This window comes from Nylanderia fulva, unplaced genomic scaffold, assembly GCF_048542155.1.
Source record: "Nylanderia fulva isolate GAGA-0341 unplaced genomic scaffold, ASM4854215v1 Scaffold566, whole genome shotgun sequence".
NCBI classification, from domain to species: domain Eukaryota; kingdom Metazoa; phylum Arthropoda; class Insecta; order Hymenoptera; family Formicidae; genus Nylanderia; species Nylanderia fulva.
The window spans coordinates 48,590-66,063 of NW_028190661.1; the positions used below are offsets into that span (position 1 = coordinate 48,590).

The 17,474-nt window shown below is 49.3% G+C and overlaps 1 protein-coding gene across 1 annotated transcript; it reads right to left on the reverse strand.

Annotated features, from left to right (window-relative positions):
• Positions 1-1,851: 1,851 nt before the first annotated feature.
• On the reverse strand, positions 1,852-3,318 carry LOC146721014 (uncharacterized). The gene is made up of 3 exons (XM_085487516.1): positions 3,069-3,318; positions 2,595-2,953; positions 1,852-1,871 (listed from the first exon to the last, which is right to left on the reverse strand). Exons 1-3 carry the CDS (start codon positions 3,119-3,121, stop codon positions 1,852-1,854), a joined length of 432 nt encoding a protein of 143 aa, XP_085343642.1. The 5' UTR covers positions 3,122-3,318.
• Positions 3,319-17,474: the final 14,156 nt, after the last annotated feature.

A 17,474-nucleotide genomic window follows, 5' to 3' on the forward strand; every position in this document is an offset into this window, starting at 1 on the left:
ATACACAACATCAACCATAGGATACAAATTCCTTAGTTTCCAAATTTTCTTTCTTAATTGTCGCAATAACATCGCGTGTGGCTCTATTGGCCGAGATGAAGGAGGTGTATATTGTGTTTTTAAACATATTTTTTATTATATTAATTAATAGGTATACTAGGCCGGTTCTAATCCGGGGGCAATGAGGGGGGGGGAATGCGGGGCGGGGGGGAATCGGGGGCGAGGGGGGTGACGTCACGCGGGGGAGGGGGTCTTATCAGTAGATAAGCTTATCTTTTGTTTATAAACATATCAGATTACCTGATAAGGGGATCATGTTACCTGATATGTTTATAAACAAGATAAGATAAGATAAGCGGCGTCTTTTAGCGGTATCTAAGTTTTCATAAACAAGATAAGATAAGCGGCGTCTTTTAGCGGTATCTAAGTTTTCATAAACAAGATAAGATAAGCTTGAGCGATATCTAAGTTTTCATAAACAAGATAAGATAAGATAAAAATTCTACGAATGGCTGCCGCCGTTTCAGGCTGAGCGCCGACAATTGGATATCTAAGTTTTCTCTGAAAATCCAAGATAAGATATCTATTACAGCGATATCTAAATTTTCTCCGAAAATCCAAGATAAGATAAGATAATTCTGCGAATTATTAAGAACAAAAGGTTTGCCGACAATCAAGCGGGTTGATACATGATCCATACAGGTTGCGACATGTTTGCGAGACGTGTCAATCCGATCCGACGGGGTGAAATGAAAGGTAACGGGCGGCCTTATCTATGTATTTCTAAGAATTATCAGCGGGTAGATATCGCACAAATATTTCTCGCGAATTAACAATTGCATCATACGTTGAAGAACAAAGGGATGATCGGGATATATAATGAGGACCGATGCAGCTGCCGGGCCATAGTACCACTGGCGAGCGCACGCTCTCTTCATTCGGGGTGCAGAATGTTTGTAATACTATCAAGTGCTTCCGACATTCTCAATTTAAGTGCCGAACAGTTACAATATATTCCGAAGATTGTTTTACTGCAAAAGTACGGATATTATTTCGTAGAGCATTTGTGGGACAAGCTTCCGGAGCATATCAAGACGGATCCGGAGGTTCAGACATATCGTCGCTGCCTCGAACATTACAATCGGCCGTGGATGCGAACGCATATTGACGGTCCAGCACCGATGATGATCAAAGATTGCAGCGAATGTCAGCGAAAATAGGCTGAGGTTAAAAGTGTGAAAAAGTGTGATTTATAATATTGTATTATATATTTAAATTAATAATTGTTATATTTTTAAATTAATAATTGTTATGTTTACAGATGAACCATACGTTCCAATAATGGTTCCAGAGATGTTCGATCGGGACGCATTTTTAAGAGGCGACGACGAGGCCGACCTGCTCGATTGGGGTCTGGTGCAGCTTTTCACTCTACCAGACCTGTACGATGTTAGGCCTCAGCCTACACCGCCGTCACCGCCGCCGTCACCGCCGCCGTCACCGCCGCAATCACCGTCGCAATCACCGTCGCCACCCCAATCGTCCATTCCATAATGTAAATTATTTTATTTTTTATTTTTCATTTATATCCTTATTTTTATATTTTTATATTTTTATATTTTTTAATTTTGTATTTTACATATATTATTTTTTATTTTTATATTTACACACACAGTAGAGAGGGTTTGGAGTCAATAAATACCGCGGAAGTGACGAACCGTGGGGTCCTTATCTCTACTGTAACACATGCACAAGTACACACACACACACACACACACACAAATGTAAATTTACACATATTTTATAGATTAAAAAAAAATATTATTATCAAATAAGTGTATTTATTTTAGATTAAAATGTCCTCTTGTTTCCTTTTAAATATTAGGAAAATATAAAGAAATTATTAAAAATTATTTTAAAAGCTCTCTCCTTCGCATCTTATTTCACCGTCTCTCTCAAAACTCGTATGTCTCTTTCTCTCTCGCGTGCGCCTCTCGCTGCAGCCCGTCTTCTTTCTCTCTCTTGCCGCCGCATCTCTCCGCCGCCCGAGCCGCCGAATCTCTCTCGCTCCGACGGGAGAGCGCGTATACCGCCGCTAAATCCAGGCTTGGATACCCGTCTTCTCTCTCGAAATGCGTGCGTCTCTCTTACTCTTAATGTCGCGTGCGCCTCGTAAGATAAAATTATCGATTCTGCCGCAGCATGGATGTCTTATCTCGTAAGATAATAATATCGATTTTTTCTCGCGCGCTGTCTCTTTCTTTTCTAGTGGTTGCTCTCTCGCAAAGTATGTAACGGGTGGCGCGCAAATAAAGTACACCATGATATATACATATAAGTATTTATTTGTCTTATATTTAATACATAATTATATATAAAGTTTTATTACATATTAAAAACTAAAGCCACCAGCTCGCAATCGACAAGTTGGTGCATGTTGAAGGCATTGCTAGCGCGTATCGCATTCGGCAATTCTCTCGCATTCGTTACAGTGGATGCAATATTGGAGAATTGAGTATATTTGATATCAACCGTTGCGAGCCTCGTCAAACGATCGAACATTATTTCAATACATGAATCGAGCTCGAACATACGATGTAACGTCGATTCGACCATCATCATGCGCACGTCTGCTGATTCGAGACTTATGAGCTTGGTGCCGTTTATCTTGTGAAATCGCACTGTTAGCGGCCCGACACTTATGCAATTATACACATCGTTGTTGGAGGAGGAGTCATTGTTCAGGTAATTGTGAATAGCGTGGCGTTGCTCGTAGAGTCCTTTCCACGTTTCGAGAGATAGTAATAGCTGTTTTCCCCGATGATCTCCTATGGCGATCTCCACATAACTTAGCGGATCCACTCTGATGCCGATTTCGAGGAATTTGAATTCCGTTGCCGTCAATGCGTATCGTCTTCTAAGTATGCGAACCGCACGAGGCTCCAGCGAAACGCTGTAAAATTAGGAAAAAGAAATTAAAACTAAATTAGGAAAAAAAGAAATTATAACTCATAAAAAAAAATATAAAAATAGAAAATATATAAAAGATACAAAAAAGTTATACTTACTCGTCGCATTTCTTCTCGCACGTTTCTTCATGTCTCGGCATGTAGTAATTCATGCTGCTGCTGCTTCTTTGAACCGAGGGTATTAAAAAGTGAACCGTCAGTTAGAACGGTCGACGAAAGACTGATTGTATAATAAGGTACTAATAATCGAGTAACGGTCATTTTTAAAATATTAGGAGAGGGGGATTCTTAGAAATATATCTGGAGGGAAAGACAAATTATTAAAAGTAGTGGGGGTAAAAGAAATTCTTAGAAATACGATTGCGTGAGAAATTTTCAAAAAGTAGTGAGGGTAAAAGGAATTCTTAGAAATATCTGGTTAGGAAAAATAACAAAGAGAATAGTATGTAAATAATATGTTTATTCAAAAAACGGATGATCGTCGCGATTAGCCGACCACCAATTGAATAATTTAAATACATTTTGTAACGCGCAATTTTTTACATGTTTATTACATCGTAGAGTATATGTGGGATCTAATTTATTTAATGCAGGCACATCTTCATATATGGCATCCAAGGTCTTAATCATGAAACCGCTGCACACATCGTCCACTATTTCGGCAAGCCACTCTCGCTTTTCGAGTCCTTTTACATACACGAGAGAGGACTCTTCTTCTTCTTCCTCCTCGTCTTGTTCATTTATGCCATTGATAGCTGCCGTGATCAAGCGCTGAGCCATGCAGTATGGAACATTTCCATCCTCCTATTGCAAGCTGTGATGATGCTGAGTTATCCATGAGGCCTGGCGCCTTTCCGACTTTATAAGCACGCTCCACGGCACAGGGCATGCGAAGAAATAGTGCGACATGATATATCCTCTTCTCAGGATTGCCGCTTCCTTCACGATAAATCGCTTGTTTAGGATAAATCCTTGCAGGTCGACAAACGTTGGTGCGGACATGATCTCTTTTCTTTGATGTGAGTCAGTCGAGAGGTATTACTTCACTAACATCAGACATCTCGCATCATCATGATTATGTACCCTCCTCCCCCTCCCTCACACGCGTAGTTGTGTAAACAATTTTAGGTGATTTTGCGCACAACGTTGGTCAACGGGTTGTACTGGATCACGCGATCGTGCATGATGAGACAATATGCTGTGGTATTATTAGGCACGTTTTCCTTACACTCAAATTCCAATCTCACATCCACCGTTGCGCTCTTGACCGATTCGTTTTGTCGAGAACAATCGATAATCACAAACGGACCGTTTTGTAAAAATCGTGTGATGGTGAGGCTCGGCTCGAGATACTCGTATCCGTAATAATTTTTGCAGAAACGCGCATACGTGTCATACAGAATCGACCATCTGTTTCTATCGAAATCCAGATTCATATCGTCGTACGGATAACTTTCCGAGTTCAGAAAGAGTTTCACGTTGGTTAATTTACAGTTGTCGAATCGACTTGACATTTTTACGCCCTGTCTGCAAGGCAAAAATTACATATCGCGGCTTCTCCAGTTGAGTCGCGGTCTTAATGGCCCACGAATGCTTGGTCGTACGCTGCAATAGCGGAAATTCGTATAGATCCCACAAGCGGAAACCCATGCTGAGGTAACGTCCGCTTTCCAGAGCGCGCAGCATCGACAGCTTCTTAATCTCGCTCAACAACACGTGTGGCATTCGCCATTGTATCTTGAATATGTTGATCACAGGCTCCAGTGCAGAATCTCCATACAGACAATTATTGTCGTTGCGCGCTCGTATTAGGATCAACTCATGACGCGCATTAATAACAACGCGTTTGAAATCCTCGCAAAATCCCAGCAACATGTGCAGCGGCACACAAAAATTAAAGTATCCATTCACAGTAGTCGGGCTATCCCAGCCTGCATTTCGCATAATCACGCTTCTATCGGATGACATTGTTACATAGTTTTTCAGCAGACTTGTTATTCCCACATTCTTGCGATCAATCTCCACACCATCGAGCTCATAGCGAATTTCGTCAAACATGAATGCGACGCAATTATTTCCCAGCATCACATTGGGATCCTCAACTGGATGAGTTATCCGCAGTTCACCCTAGAATGTAGAGGCAAACTCTAATACGGACCTAAAATTTTTTTTATTTTTTTTAATTTTTTTTTTTTTAATTTTTTTATTTTAATTTTTTTTTTTTTTAAAAATTTTTTTTTTTTTTTTAACACACCCAGTAGGGGTTTGGATCGAAATCCCCGGAAGTGACGAACCGGGGGGGTCCTCATCTCTACTGCAACACTTAAAAGTACCCCAAAAACGCTACCACATGACATCCCTGACATAAATGTAAATCCGCCCGGGAAAACCTCCACCGGTACCCTGGGGTTCCAATGCCGGGGGTAATATTTTTTAAATAAAATAAAAATAATATTTTAAAAATATACCAAAATTTTTTTATTAATTTAAAACTTTTTTCCCTCCCTCGAACCTTAAAAAAAATGTACAAAAAAAATGTAAAAAAAAAAAAAATATGTAAAAAAATAATGTACAAAAAAATAAAAAAAAGTATAAAATAAGTCAAAAAAAAAAAAATTGTTAAAAAAAATGAAAAAATAATATAATAAATTTTTTATTATTTAAAATGTTCCCTTCTTCTTTCCTTGTTTCCTTTTAGAAAAAATATGTAAAAAAGAAATTTTAAAAATTATTAAAAACTAATTAAAAATATAATAAAAAAGTTGAAAAAAATTTAACAATTTAAAAAAATTTTTCCCTCCTTCACATCTCTTCTCGCCGCGACCGCCACTCCCATCTCCTCGCCACTCTCGCCACAAATCCGGCTGGGACTCGCTCTCGCCCCGACTACCCTCTCCTCGTCCGACGGGGGAGCGCGTATCGCCGCGCGCCTAAAACCCCTCTCTCCTCCGACGGAGAGGCCCTATCGCCGCGCGCTACCCCCCCCTTTTCCCCGCCCACGGAGAGCGCGTATCCGCCGCTAAATCCGGCTTTTGGGGCCCTCCCCTCTCTCGAAAAGCTGCGCTCTCTTCTCTTATGCCGTGCCCTCAAGAAAAATTTTCGATTTTTGCCGCACTGATGTCTTTTCCGTAAGAAAATATCGATTTTTTCTCGCGCGCTGTCCCTTCTTTTTTAGTGGGTTTCTCTCCGCAAAAATTGTAAAGGGGGGCGCGCAAAAAAAGTAAAACCTAATATACTATAAAATTTTTTTTCTTTTTTAATACATAATTATTATAAAGTTTTCACATTCGATATAGTGTGAAAAGTTTAAAAACCGTCAGACCGAGCTCGTTCCGCTCGCTCAATCTATGGGGGAAAGTCTCGCCGCGAGGACGCTTCTTCCCAGTCAATTTGTTTTACGACAGGACAAAACGATTTTAAATAACGAAATGTCATTTTTTTAAATTTTCGCTGCAATTTTGAACTAAAATTCATCTCTCGGGAATTTTGCAAGCCAACTGTCCGCATACTCGATCATACTTTGTAAAGGGGTTTGTATTCCAATTTCGGCACTTTAAATATCGCACCAAATCCGGGGGTGTCGAAGATTGCCAAAACTGTAAATGTTTGGGGGTTTTCCCTTTTTTTAAAACCCCCCATGGGGCCGTCTGTGCGGTCCAATTGCGATACCACCTCATTTTCTCGCGCCCATTTTCGGTAAATTATTGGGCATAAATACCCCTTTTAAAAATAGGGAATGTGCATACTTTTTGGGGCAAGTTGAAAATTTTGGGGCACATTTGTAGTTACACTTGCGGCATTTTTAACGTTTTTTGACGTTTTTTTTCCTCGCCTCGTCCTATTTGAAAGGGGCGAATCAGCCCCGCGGCTTCCTGGGCGCATTTTGGCGTATATTCTTGAAACTGACTTTGCGCGGCTTTTTGCTTTTACCCGCTTTTGCTACGCCACCCGTCCGCCGCCCAGGATCCGACGCGCCCAGCTTGGAAAAATCGTAAAATTTTCCGCCTCTTTTCGTGGGCCCGAAATACCCTCCTTTTCGCTTCCTTTTTCGTTTTCAACCCTGCCGAGCTTCGTTTTGGCCTTCATCGCGTCCAGAAAACTGGGGGCCGCGGCTCTCCCCCACCGAGACCGAGTCCGCGACGATGCGATTTTTTCGTTTTCCCTCGGCGATACCTTATCCCCACGTGTCCTCGTGATTTCGCCCCAAAGGTACCTAATCGTGTTACGGCACGCCCCCGTCCCAAAGGGTTGACACCTTGATCACCTTACCAATCGCTTTTTAAAAAGTTCCCCGGGCCCCAAATTTATACCGGGAAAATAACTCACCGGAAGGCTTAATTTTGCACGATTTAAAAGACCTGTGCCTATTTTCGTTGACATCCTTGCAAAACTCTAGACTTACTGACAAAACCAGTCCGCCACTATAAAAAGGGGACGTTGGAGTTAATCGGAGTGGAAAATAATTCTGCGACAACCTCTACGAACAGTGATAATTCGACGACAAGGGACGCTTCAGCGGAAGAAGGGGTGGGGGCAAAAACGGTACGACTACCACAACTATACGGCGATCGTTTCGGGCCCTTCAAACTGCGGTAAAACCAACGGGGTTTATAAACCTGCTGGAAAGTCCGCCGGTTTCTTTTTGGGAAAAGGGGACTGTACCGAAAACGCGCCCCCCAATATTCCCTTTTGGGAAAATTTTTTTGACACCGATTTACAAATCGGGTACTTTTTCATTCTCCAAAACGTGACTCATTCCACTCGCGAAGCAGTCCAAATTCAAATTTTTTTTTTTGATACGTGGGTCACAACAAGATCGAAAAAGGTACTTTTCATGGGCGCCATCGAACATCGACTGTTTCTACTCTTCAACAACGCGAGAATACCGAAACACTTATACGCGACAAAGCGAACCCTAATCCTATTTAAACGACGCCCAATTTAAAACACGTTACAACATCACTAAACCCACTGTTTTAGAATTTCTTATTTTCCTTTTTGGCAGCAAAGTATGGTTTCTAGTGTAGACAAGGAAAAGCTGCTTTTGAAAAGGGGGGGATACAGAAAAAATTTTTTAAGAGTTCGGAACCCAGACCTTGCTCGCCAAATCCTCCTCGAGAGAAAATCTAAGATGCTGCCGACAGGCTTTTAAAATTCCGAGCGTGAAAAGGGTTGCCAAGGGAATTCGACGAGGGCCCAACGACCGCAGAACCCCGCCTCTAAGACCCAAAAATCGATATATACGCTGTCAGCTCCTTAAACCCATTTTCGGGCTACAAAAAATTTCGATAACGCGACGATTTTGTGAAAAACGAGCCTAACCCCCGACGATGCGACGGTGTGAAATTTAGACACAGATGAGGGGGAACAAAACCCAAAAGAAAAACATAAAAATATCAAACGATTAAAGGAGGGGGAGGAATTTAAAAAAAAAAATATAATTTCGAACCATTGGCCTTCCTGCCCAAAATCTACATCGATAACCCAACCTGTGATACCCAAAAACTTCTAAAGAAAATGTTTTGGGAACACGCGAAAATTCCGAAAATCTTTGACACTGTTTAGTGCCCGGGAAGGGCGCAAAAGAGCAAAATTTGGGCCATTAGGCGAAATAATGGACCTCTCCTCGGGGCTGTTAAAAAAGAAATTGATAATGTTAAGGAGTCATTTTTGCAGAAGAAATGCGGGTCGGCAGCAAGCGATTTTCGATTTCAAAGATGCAAATAATCAAGGGGACACGCGGGACATTGGGAACCCGGGTTTACTTTATCTTCAAAAAAGACCCGATTACCAAGGACAATTGCAAATACAAGCCATATTATTGGCGGCAAAAGGCAAACGCAAATTTTTAGCGCAAGGGCGTGGAAGGGTAGCAAGGGGGACAAGTACAAAAATTTAATCGAAAACCCTTGACGCGGGTGGGGCCAAATCTGGCACTGGAATCCCCGCCTTTACGCTAAACCCCATAAGATTGATTCCGTCACTGGACACCCCAACGACATGAATCGCTTACGATTTCTCGCGCTTTTGCGCCAAGCCGGCAAAAACGCGCACAAACGGATCCTTCGTCACGAGGGCCGGGAACGGGCATTATTAAAATTTTAACAGGTTCCGAAATCTATTTTGTCCATCGCCTACCTCACAAAGCTTGCAAAAAAAGCTATCAAAAATTTTATTTTCAAAAGGAGAATTGATACAACCCACGATCTTGGACCTGTGAGAAGATGTGTGCGTAAAAACGCCTATTCCCGGCTGCAATTTTACCGAGATCGGCAAGATTCGCCGGGGTAGCGCCCCCTAGGGGATCGATCCCGTCAAAAAAATTGTACCTGGAAGAGGCTTTAAAACATGTGGTCCAACGAAGAGTTAGATAGAAGCTGCTGCGTTAGAAAAGGATTAAGCGTTAAACGCGATAAAAACTTTTGCGTGCCCCAAACACACCAGACTTAATAGGGGTTGGCTCAAAAACGTCTATCAACAAACGTCTAGAAGAAGGATTCTCTGGTTAGATGCTCAAACCCCAAAAACCATAGTGGTATCAGTACCGACCCGGAAGCATGAACGACCTTTTTTTTTTTTTTTTTTTTTTTGACGCGGGGGAAAACCTCATGGCCCACGCCCCCCCGGTGGGGTGGGGGTTGGGAGGGAAAGACCCTTACACTCTCAAGGAGGTGTGGGACCCCTTGTGCCCCCTTGACCGAGCCCAATGGTTCGACCGGGGGGCCCAAGTCCTCCTCAAAAAACCCCCCGGGGGTGTCTCCCGGCGTTGGAGGGGGGGACGGCGGGGATCCCAGTTTCCTATCCCGTCCCGCCCCCCCCTCCCCCCCAAAGGTCCCCGGGGGAGCTCCCCGACCTTCGGCCAACCCCTCCCCGACCGCACAGTCAATGACTGGGGGGTTTCCCCTTCGGGGTTGGGGGCGGGGCAACCCCAACCCCACACCGCGCCCCCCCCAAAGAGGGGGGGGCGGGGCCGGGCTCGGACTCCCCTCACCCGCCCCCCCCCCTGGTGGCCTCCCCCGGACCCCTAGAGGGTGACCCGGGTTTCGCGTTTCCCGGGGGGACCCCACCAGGTTCCCTCAGGGAGGGGGGGCCCCTTCGGGACGGTGTTCCCCCTCCCACCGGTGCCTTTGGTCTCGGAAGGGGGCTCCGCCGTCACTCTTCACAGAGAGGGACCCCCGGGCGCCCCCCGCCGGACTGGCGATGCTGCCCGCTGGGGACACTGGCCCCCCCCTGCCCCCCCCCTCGGCTCCCCCGCTCCCTGGAGTTGGATTGGGCCCGGGAAGCCAAGGGTTTTTTTCCCTTTCGGGGCGGGGACGCGCCGCCCCCCCTAGGGCAGCCAACGCCCGCCCCAGAACCCCCAAAGGGGGCCGGGGGGGGACCCAGGGGACTTAAACATCTCCGCCCCCCCCGTCGTATTTTAGACACCGCGGGTGTTTGGGCGAACCCCCCCCATCCCGCCCCCAGAGGGGCAAAAGCCCCCCGATGGGGGGGAAAGGGAGGGTCCGCCCCCCCCGTCTCCCTACTCTCGCCCTCTTCCCCTCTCCTTCGGGGGCATACCCCCACCGACCCCCACCACCGGGCAAAAAACCCACCGACGCGGGGGGGGGGGGCAGTCCCCCCTTCTTCTCCCCCAGGCCGTTTCTTCCCCTAGCATGGGGGCGCACCCCCCCCCAATCCCCGACTCACAAAGGGCAAAGGCCGCCGGGTGGGGGGAAAAGGGGGGGGCACCCCCATCCCTCGCGGGCCTTTCCCCTCCTCTCCGCGTCCTCACCTCTCCCTCTCCCATTCCCTTCTCTCCTCCCCCTTCTCTCTCTATCCCGCTCCTTCTCCTCCTTCTCCTTAGCAATTTTTCGCAAAAGGGGGAAAGGGCCCTCCACTTTTTCGCCCCCGTGATTTTTTTTACGATCCGGGGACCTCAGCCCTTTTTCCCCCACTGGGGCCACTAACCCCATTCGTTCTCCCGCCCGGAAACACTCCTCATGTGTGCTGGGGGGTTGCCCCGAGGTGCCGAAAAATGGGGGAAAGGCGTGGTGCGTTCCTTGCCTATGGTTTTCGGGTACTCCCCAAGCACCCATCCCCTGAGCATCTGGTCATGCGGTATGTCACCCCCTTTTCCCCTGCCTACCATTGTTCCAGGCAGGGCGGGATGCCCCGACGGTGGCTTTCCGGGGAAGTTTGGGGTTTTTCCGTCCCCGGACCATTTTTTATTGGAAAACCGCCGGGGTATGGACCCTCGGGTTACCCGATACTGCCGTCCTATGGGGGCCCCCCTTTGCACCCGCTGTACTTTTGTATACCTCGTTACTTCAGCTAGCAATTCGACGGGGGGCACCCCGGGCTGCCGTCCTTGCCGTACAAACCCCCTCAAACCTGTTGGGCGACCCCCCCTTTTGTGGGCTGTGCATAGCCTGCACTTGCGGGTCGCCCCCATTTCCTCCCCCCATCCGGGGGCTCCGTCATCACATAGCATGGACAGTTTCCGGCATTAACGGGAACCCTTTCTGGGGCCCCCCAATGGGCAAAGCCGCAAGGCCATCGCGGCCCTTTCCACCTGGGGGTTTTTTCCGGGAAAGTGCTCCCAACGTCCTTTACCATCCGGGGGGAAACCCAGATTTCTCTGGTCCCCCCCCTCTACGGGGGTTTTTCCACCATTATTGGGGTTTTTGGGGTTGCCCCCCCATTCTTTATTGGAAAAAAACAGCTTCCGTTTTTTGGGGGCCCCACCCCTAAACCCAAATTTTTAATCGTCCGCACCACCGCGCCACTGCCGGTTGGCACGTCCCGCGCTTCTCCCCCGGTGTCCCCCCCCGGCCAAATCAGGTACGTCACATAGCATTTTGGGCCTGACACCGGGGGGGGGGAAACCCCGGGCTTTCGTCCCAAAGGGTTTTCCACATAAAGGGGCCCAGGACCGGCCTTGGGGAACCCCCCACCATCTCCCTGCTCTGCTCCTCGGCGTTTTGTCCATATAACCAATGTCTTCCCCGGAAGTATCCGCTGGGGAAACCGCAAGGTAGGGGGGCCCTGGGTATTGCGGGGCCCCTCCCCCCCCCGGGGTTTCACGGCAGGGTGTTAAGGGGTTTTTGATATATCGGCGTACCCGCCAACAACCCCCGTCTTTCCCTCGTTACGCCCCTCCACGACCGAGGAACCCGCAATATTGCGTCAAACCCGTCGATCCCCCGGCCCGAACCGTATTTTTTTCTCATCCACTGGGGACCACTCCGCAGGTGGGGGACGGGGCGTCTGCGAGATCCTTTAGGTTTTTTCCCGCCCGTCCAGCAGCAAACGGTCTTCCCCGGGGGCAACTCCCTTGGTTTCCCCCCTTTTCGGAGGACTACTTTTGCCTTCTTCCACCCCCGGGGGAAAGGACCCCCTTTTTTGAGGCCCTCGTTAACATCCCGGGGGCTCCGCTAGATCCTTGAAGGAAAGGCCCTCCCTTTCCCGTGGACGCCGTCAGGTCCGGGGGTTTTTCCCCTTTTAATTTCCTGACGCGTCCCTTAAACTCTCCTCTCGTGCCCCCCCCCTCATTTCCTTTTTCCCACTCCGCTCCCGCTTCTAAATTTTTGATGCACATTCGGGGGAACGGGTGTCGATTACTTTTTTTAGAGATGGGGATCCGGGTTTCCTTTTGAGGGGCCTTCCCCCCCCTTGATTTTTAAAAAACCATTTTTATAGGGCGCCCCACGAATCTCTGTCCAGGAGGAAGCATTCCTCCCATCCCCTTTCCCCTTCGCCTGCCTTATGGACGGGGAGGATGCGCGTCTTCTCTTTAACCATCCCACGCGTCCTCCGGTTTCCCGGGATCTACAGCGCGTCCTTTTTCCCCCCTTGGATTTTCCCTTTTGCTTGGTCCAGGATCCCTCGTTCTGAATACCTGCACCACCAATATGCCTTCTTTGGGCCTATTTTTCCCTTCGACATGGCTAGGGGTCACATGCCTGTGTTTAACATTTTTTAGCCATGCCCCTTTTTTTCCTCTGGACCTTCCCTTTTGGGAAACTGTCCACTTTTGGGGCCGCTTTATCGGGGCTAGAATGCTCCTCACCTTTTTTCTAAAGGGGCCCTCTCCTGGACCGGCCTCTCTGAGAGGCGGCGCGTAAGCCTCCTTTTTTAGGGTGGAGACAGAGAATGTATTTCCTGGGGTCAAATTTTTTTCCCTTCTCCTCTCCACCCCCAACCGGTTTTAGTCTTCTGCAGGGGGGGTCCCCCGTTAAGCCGATTGACCCGCCCTGCCTCCTCAAACCTCTCTGTCCTCCCTGTGTTGGGAGGTCGATCTGCTTGCCCCCCCACTCGTAAACCCCCCGCCCCGCCAATGGTGCCGGCAACCCCACCACTTTTTTGGCTTAAAATCCCCCCACCACCAGGGGCCGGCAAGTGTTTAATTATCTGCCGCCCCGGTTCATCACCTCTCCCGACTTTCCTTTTTCCTGTTCGGCGAATAATACGAAAATAACGTATGGCCCCCCCGGATACCCCCGCAAATCCCCCCCTTTATCTTTTGGGGGAAAAAAGGTGGCAATCTTTCATTCCTCCTGACATTTCAGCCCTGCCGTCTTCACTCACACCCAGTTTTGTTGTTTCTTGGGGGGTGTACGGGTCGGGTACAATCGCTATGGGCCCTAGGATTTTCGCACATGGTCTGTGCAAGGAGGCCGCGCATTCCTCCCCCAGGTTCACGTTTTGGCCTGCACAATTTTTTGTGGAGGCCATCGTTAAACCCTTTTTTCTTCCTCCTCCTGATGCTATTTCCATACATTGGTGTCCGCCTTTGCCTTTTTGGTTCTAGAACCTCTCTCCTTGGGGGGGCCCTTTGGGCCCCCTCGTTTCCCCCTCTCTTGGCTTATTTAGCCTATTAAGGGAAATTTTCCCCTGCCTTTTGCACCGGCCACATGCCTTAACCCCCCGTCCGGGTTGGCCGGGGGGGTTTTTTTCACTGCTACGCGCAGGCGCCGTGCATCGCAAATTTTTGGCCCGTGCCCCCTCTACGCAGCGGTACATGTATCGCTGCGGTCCGTTTTTTGGGGCATCGGGCCCTTACGGTGCCCCCCCCCAAGCTTTATAACATTGGGGGGGCGTGCTTCCCCAAACTACCCCGGTTCGGGCCCAGCCTATTTTTATCTGGCCTTTTTTGGCCAAGGATTAGCGCTGAATTGGGCACAACCCAGACTATCCCCAGCCATTGGGGGTCTTTTCATTTCTCCCACACTTCTTTCCCCCCTTGCAGCCTCCTTCATTGGGGAATGCATTCCCTCACGTCGGGGGGATCCCCCGGTCGTCCTCCTCTAATTCGGGTCCCGCTGACTTAGTGGGGCGTTGCCCCGACTCCCTCCTTGTCCCGCCAGGGCTGCCTTTATCCCTTGCCAACTATCGGGTAGCTCCTGGCTTCCCTTTCCCCCCGGCCCCCCGTACTGAGGGCCCCCGTATGGCCCTCTTTGACTTTTACTCCATTTTTAAAGCCCAAAATCTTCGAGGTTTATCTTTTGGCGTGCCTCCCCCCTATACCTTCAATTTTCCGGGGAAACACTCCCCCGTCGCCCCGCCCGTTTTTGGGCCCTCCTTTTTCGGGGTGGTTGCGGGTTATGCTGGTGGGTTAAGCGGGATCCTCTTTCCTTTGGGTTGGATTTCCTTAGGTTGGGGGCTTTGGTTTTTTTTTCCCCTTCCTCTTCACCACCCCCCCGTCCCCTTCCATCGTTTTCCCGGGGGGGTTCAAAGCCGCCTTTGGGGCTTTTTTTTTCCCCCGTTTTTAGGGGCAATAATGCCGTCCTGTTTCTTCCCCCCCTTGAATATTCGGGGCCGGGGGGTTGAGGGTCTTTTTGAGGTTACTTTGGGTTTCGCCTTCTGTTTTGACCCTCTCTCCTCTTTCCCCGGGTTTTCCCGTAGAGGGGTGCGCGCCTGGGTGCTTTTCCCTTTTGGGTTTGTTGCTTGGGCCCCTTTTCCCTTTTTTGGGCCCTTTTCTTTCCCTTTCCCCCCTTTTTTTCGGCGCATAATGGGTACTGGGGGTTTCCCCAAACGCCTATCCATTTTTCGCGTGATAACCCCTTCTATTAAGCATGAGGGTTTTCTTGCTTTCTTCGTTCCTCATCACCATCCTCCGTTTTTGGGGGGTTTAAATGATGGGGACTTTTTTCTCGTTCCGGCAGTCCGTTTTTCCCCGGGTGTTTCCCCCCTTTCTCTTTTCCTTGGCCAAGGGGCGGGAAAACCTCCTTCCTGAACTGGTGGTGTGGGGGATTTTCCCCCCTTCCATTTTTTTCCATCCTCTCCCCTCTCCCGGGTTGGGGGAGAATCCCCCCCTTGACCGTGAAATGGTTTGCCCGGGGCCGCTTCACATGCCCCTGAGCTTTTCCCCACCCCCCAAACGGTAGTGGGTTTCGGCAAAAACCCTTTTCCCTTCCTTACCGTCCTTGGGTACTCCGAGTGATCCTAATCTCTCCCCGTGTTCTCCTCGGGGTTTAATGTTCTTAAAGGGGCCCGGCCCGAATTTTTTGGGCCCTTTTTCAAAAGGGTGCACGTTTTCCCCGAGATGTTGATTCTCTTCTGCGGGCCCTTATTTGTTTTTCTAAACTCCCGCCCGGGTATCTATGTTACGGTTCCCGGGGTTTTGCGCTCTCAGCGCAAATACCGTTGCCCCCGCGAAAACAAACCCCCCCGGGTCCTTTTCCTCTTGAACCAAAAGCCTTTTAGATTTCCACCCCCCTGCCACCTTGTAATCCCCTGACTTCTCCGCGACATGGGTTCCCGGGCTTTTATGGGGCCGTTCTATCCCTCCGTTTTCTCTGTACCCTCTCCAATATCCTTTAAAAGGGTTTTTTTTCGGAGCGGTGTAACACGGGGTTCAGGGGGGTTTTTTCCCCTGTTTCCTCTCCTTTTCCTCTTGATCTTTCGCCATCCTTCTAATTTCCTTTTTTTACCTCCCTGGGTTTCCGGGGGCCCTGGGGCCCCCGTTTTTCTGCCCTTCAGGGACCCCGGGAAAGCGCATTGAGGGGATCTTTCCATGTTTTTCCTCTTAACAGATTTTCGGGATTGGGGGGTTCTGCGTATTTTCAGTACCCCTCCTGAATTTCCTGTTGTTTCAGGCTGTCCTCGATTTTTGTGGGGGTTATCATGGGGACTAATAAATTCGTGTGGTTCTTGAACACGGGGTTTTTTCCCTCTCCCCCTCTTCCAAACTGTCCCCAGGGGTCGTGAGGAGTCGGGTTGTATGTTATGGGGCGGTTCGCTCAGGTTACTTTCCCCTGGGGTGAGGTGAGTTTTTTCCGATCTCATCTTTTTGACGCCTCTTCGGTGAAACTTCTTGGTGGGTTTTCCCTTTTTGCCCAAAACCCTTCCACCCCTACACGTCATCCATTGGCCATTTTAGACCTTGAGCACTCGTGTCTGAGTCAAACCGTTTGTAGTGGGATCGTCACTCTCGAGTTATAAATCCATAGGTTTTCCCTTGTTGGAGTTAAACCCGTCCTTTTTGGGGTTTGGTGGTGAAATCCCCTCTTCCCCCAGGTTGGGCCCTGAACCCCCGTGCTCGCCTTCATTCTTGTTATTGTTTTGTTGTTTTTGGTTTTATGATTCATTGTATTGAATCCCCCCGTTCCCCGCTGCGGCCCGTTCTCCAGGGGATCCCCCCCCCGCCAAAGGGGTGCCCCGAAACATACGGCCCGACCCCAACCGGCCCCAATTTCCCCCGGGGGGGACTATGTCAAACCGGGGGGGTACCGCACCCCGGCTAGACTCCGAGCCCCCTTTCTCACCCCCTTGGGTTTGACGCCCAGGCTTTCAGGGGGCCCACGCCCCGACCGCGTGGTACCCAACGGGCGGCGCCCCCCGGGGGCCCCCAAAGCTTTTGGGCAGGGGCGCCCCCCCTCCCCGGGGCCCCGCCCTCCGCCTGGCGACCAGCACTATTGGGCGCCCCCGTCAAAACCGACGAAGGGGAGGCGCCTCTCCGGCGGTCGGGTTTGGGAAAGGAAAAGTCCCCGACCCCGGAATACTATCTCCGCCGGGCCCCGCCTCGGAAGGTCCACGGCTCCGGGGCAGGGCGGGGTGCACCCTCCGGGCTATACCCCTTGGGTCCCCTCCGGGCATGCCCCCGGGTTAAACCCTCCGGGCTATGCCCCTCGGGTGACCACGCGTGGCCTTTCTCCGCCGACCCACCCCTGCTCGGAATAGGTTACATAAAAGGCTATCACCAACTCAGAAAGGGTTTGCGAACAGTCAGGGAGGGTTACGATCGATCAAAGCGGCTGGAACGGATCAAAACGACTGTGAAAAAGGTGCAAACGATCAAAGACGATTTCAAAAGGGTCAAGGACGGGAGTGAACAAGCTATAACACTACAACCCGAAAAAAACCCCAAACAAAAGTGAACGAACCCCAAAACAACGTAAAGAACCCCAAAAAAGAAAGAACCCCCAAAAAACGTGAAAAACCCCGAAACAAAGTGAAAACCCGAAAAAGGGAAAAGAACCCCGAAACAAGTAAGAACCCCAAACAACGTGAAAAACCCCAAAAACA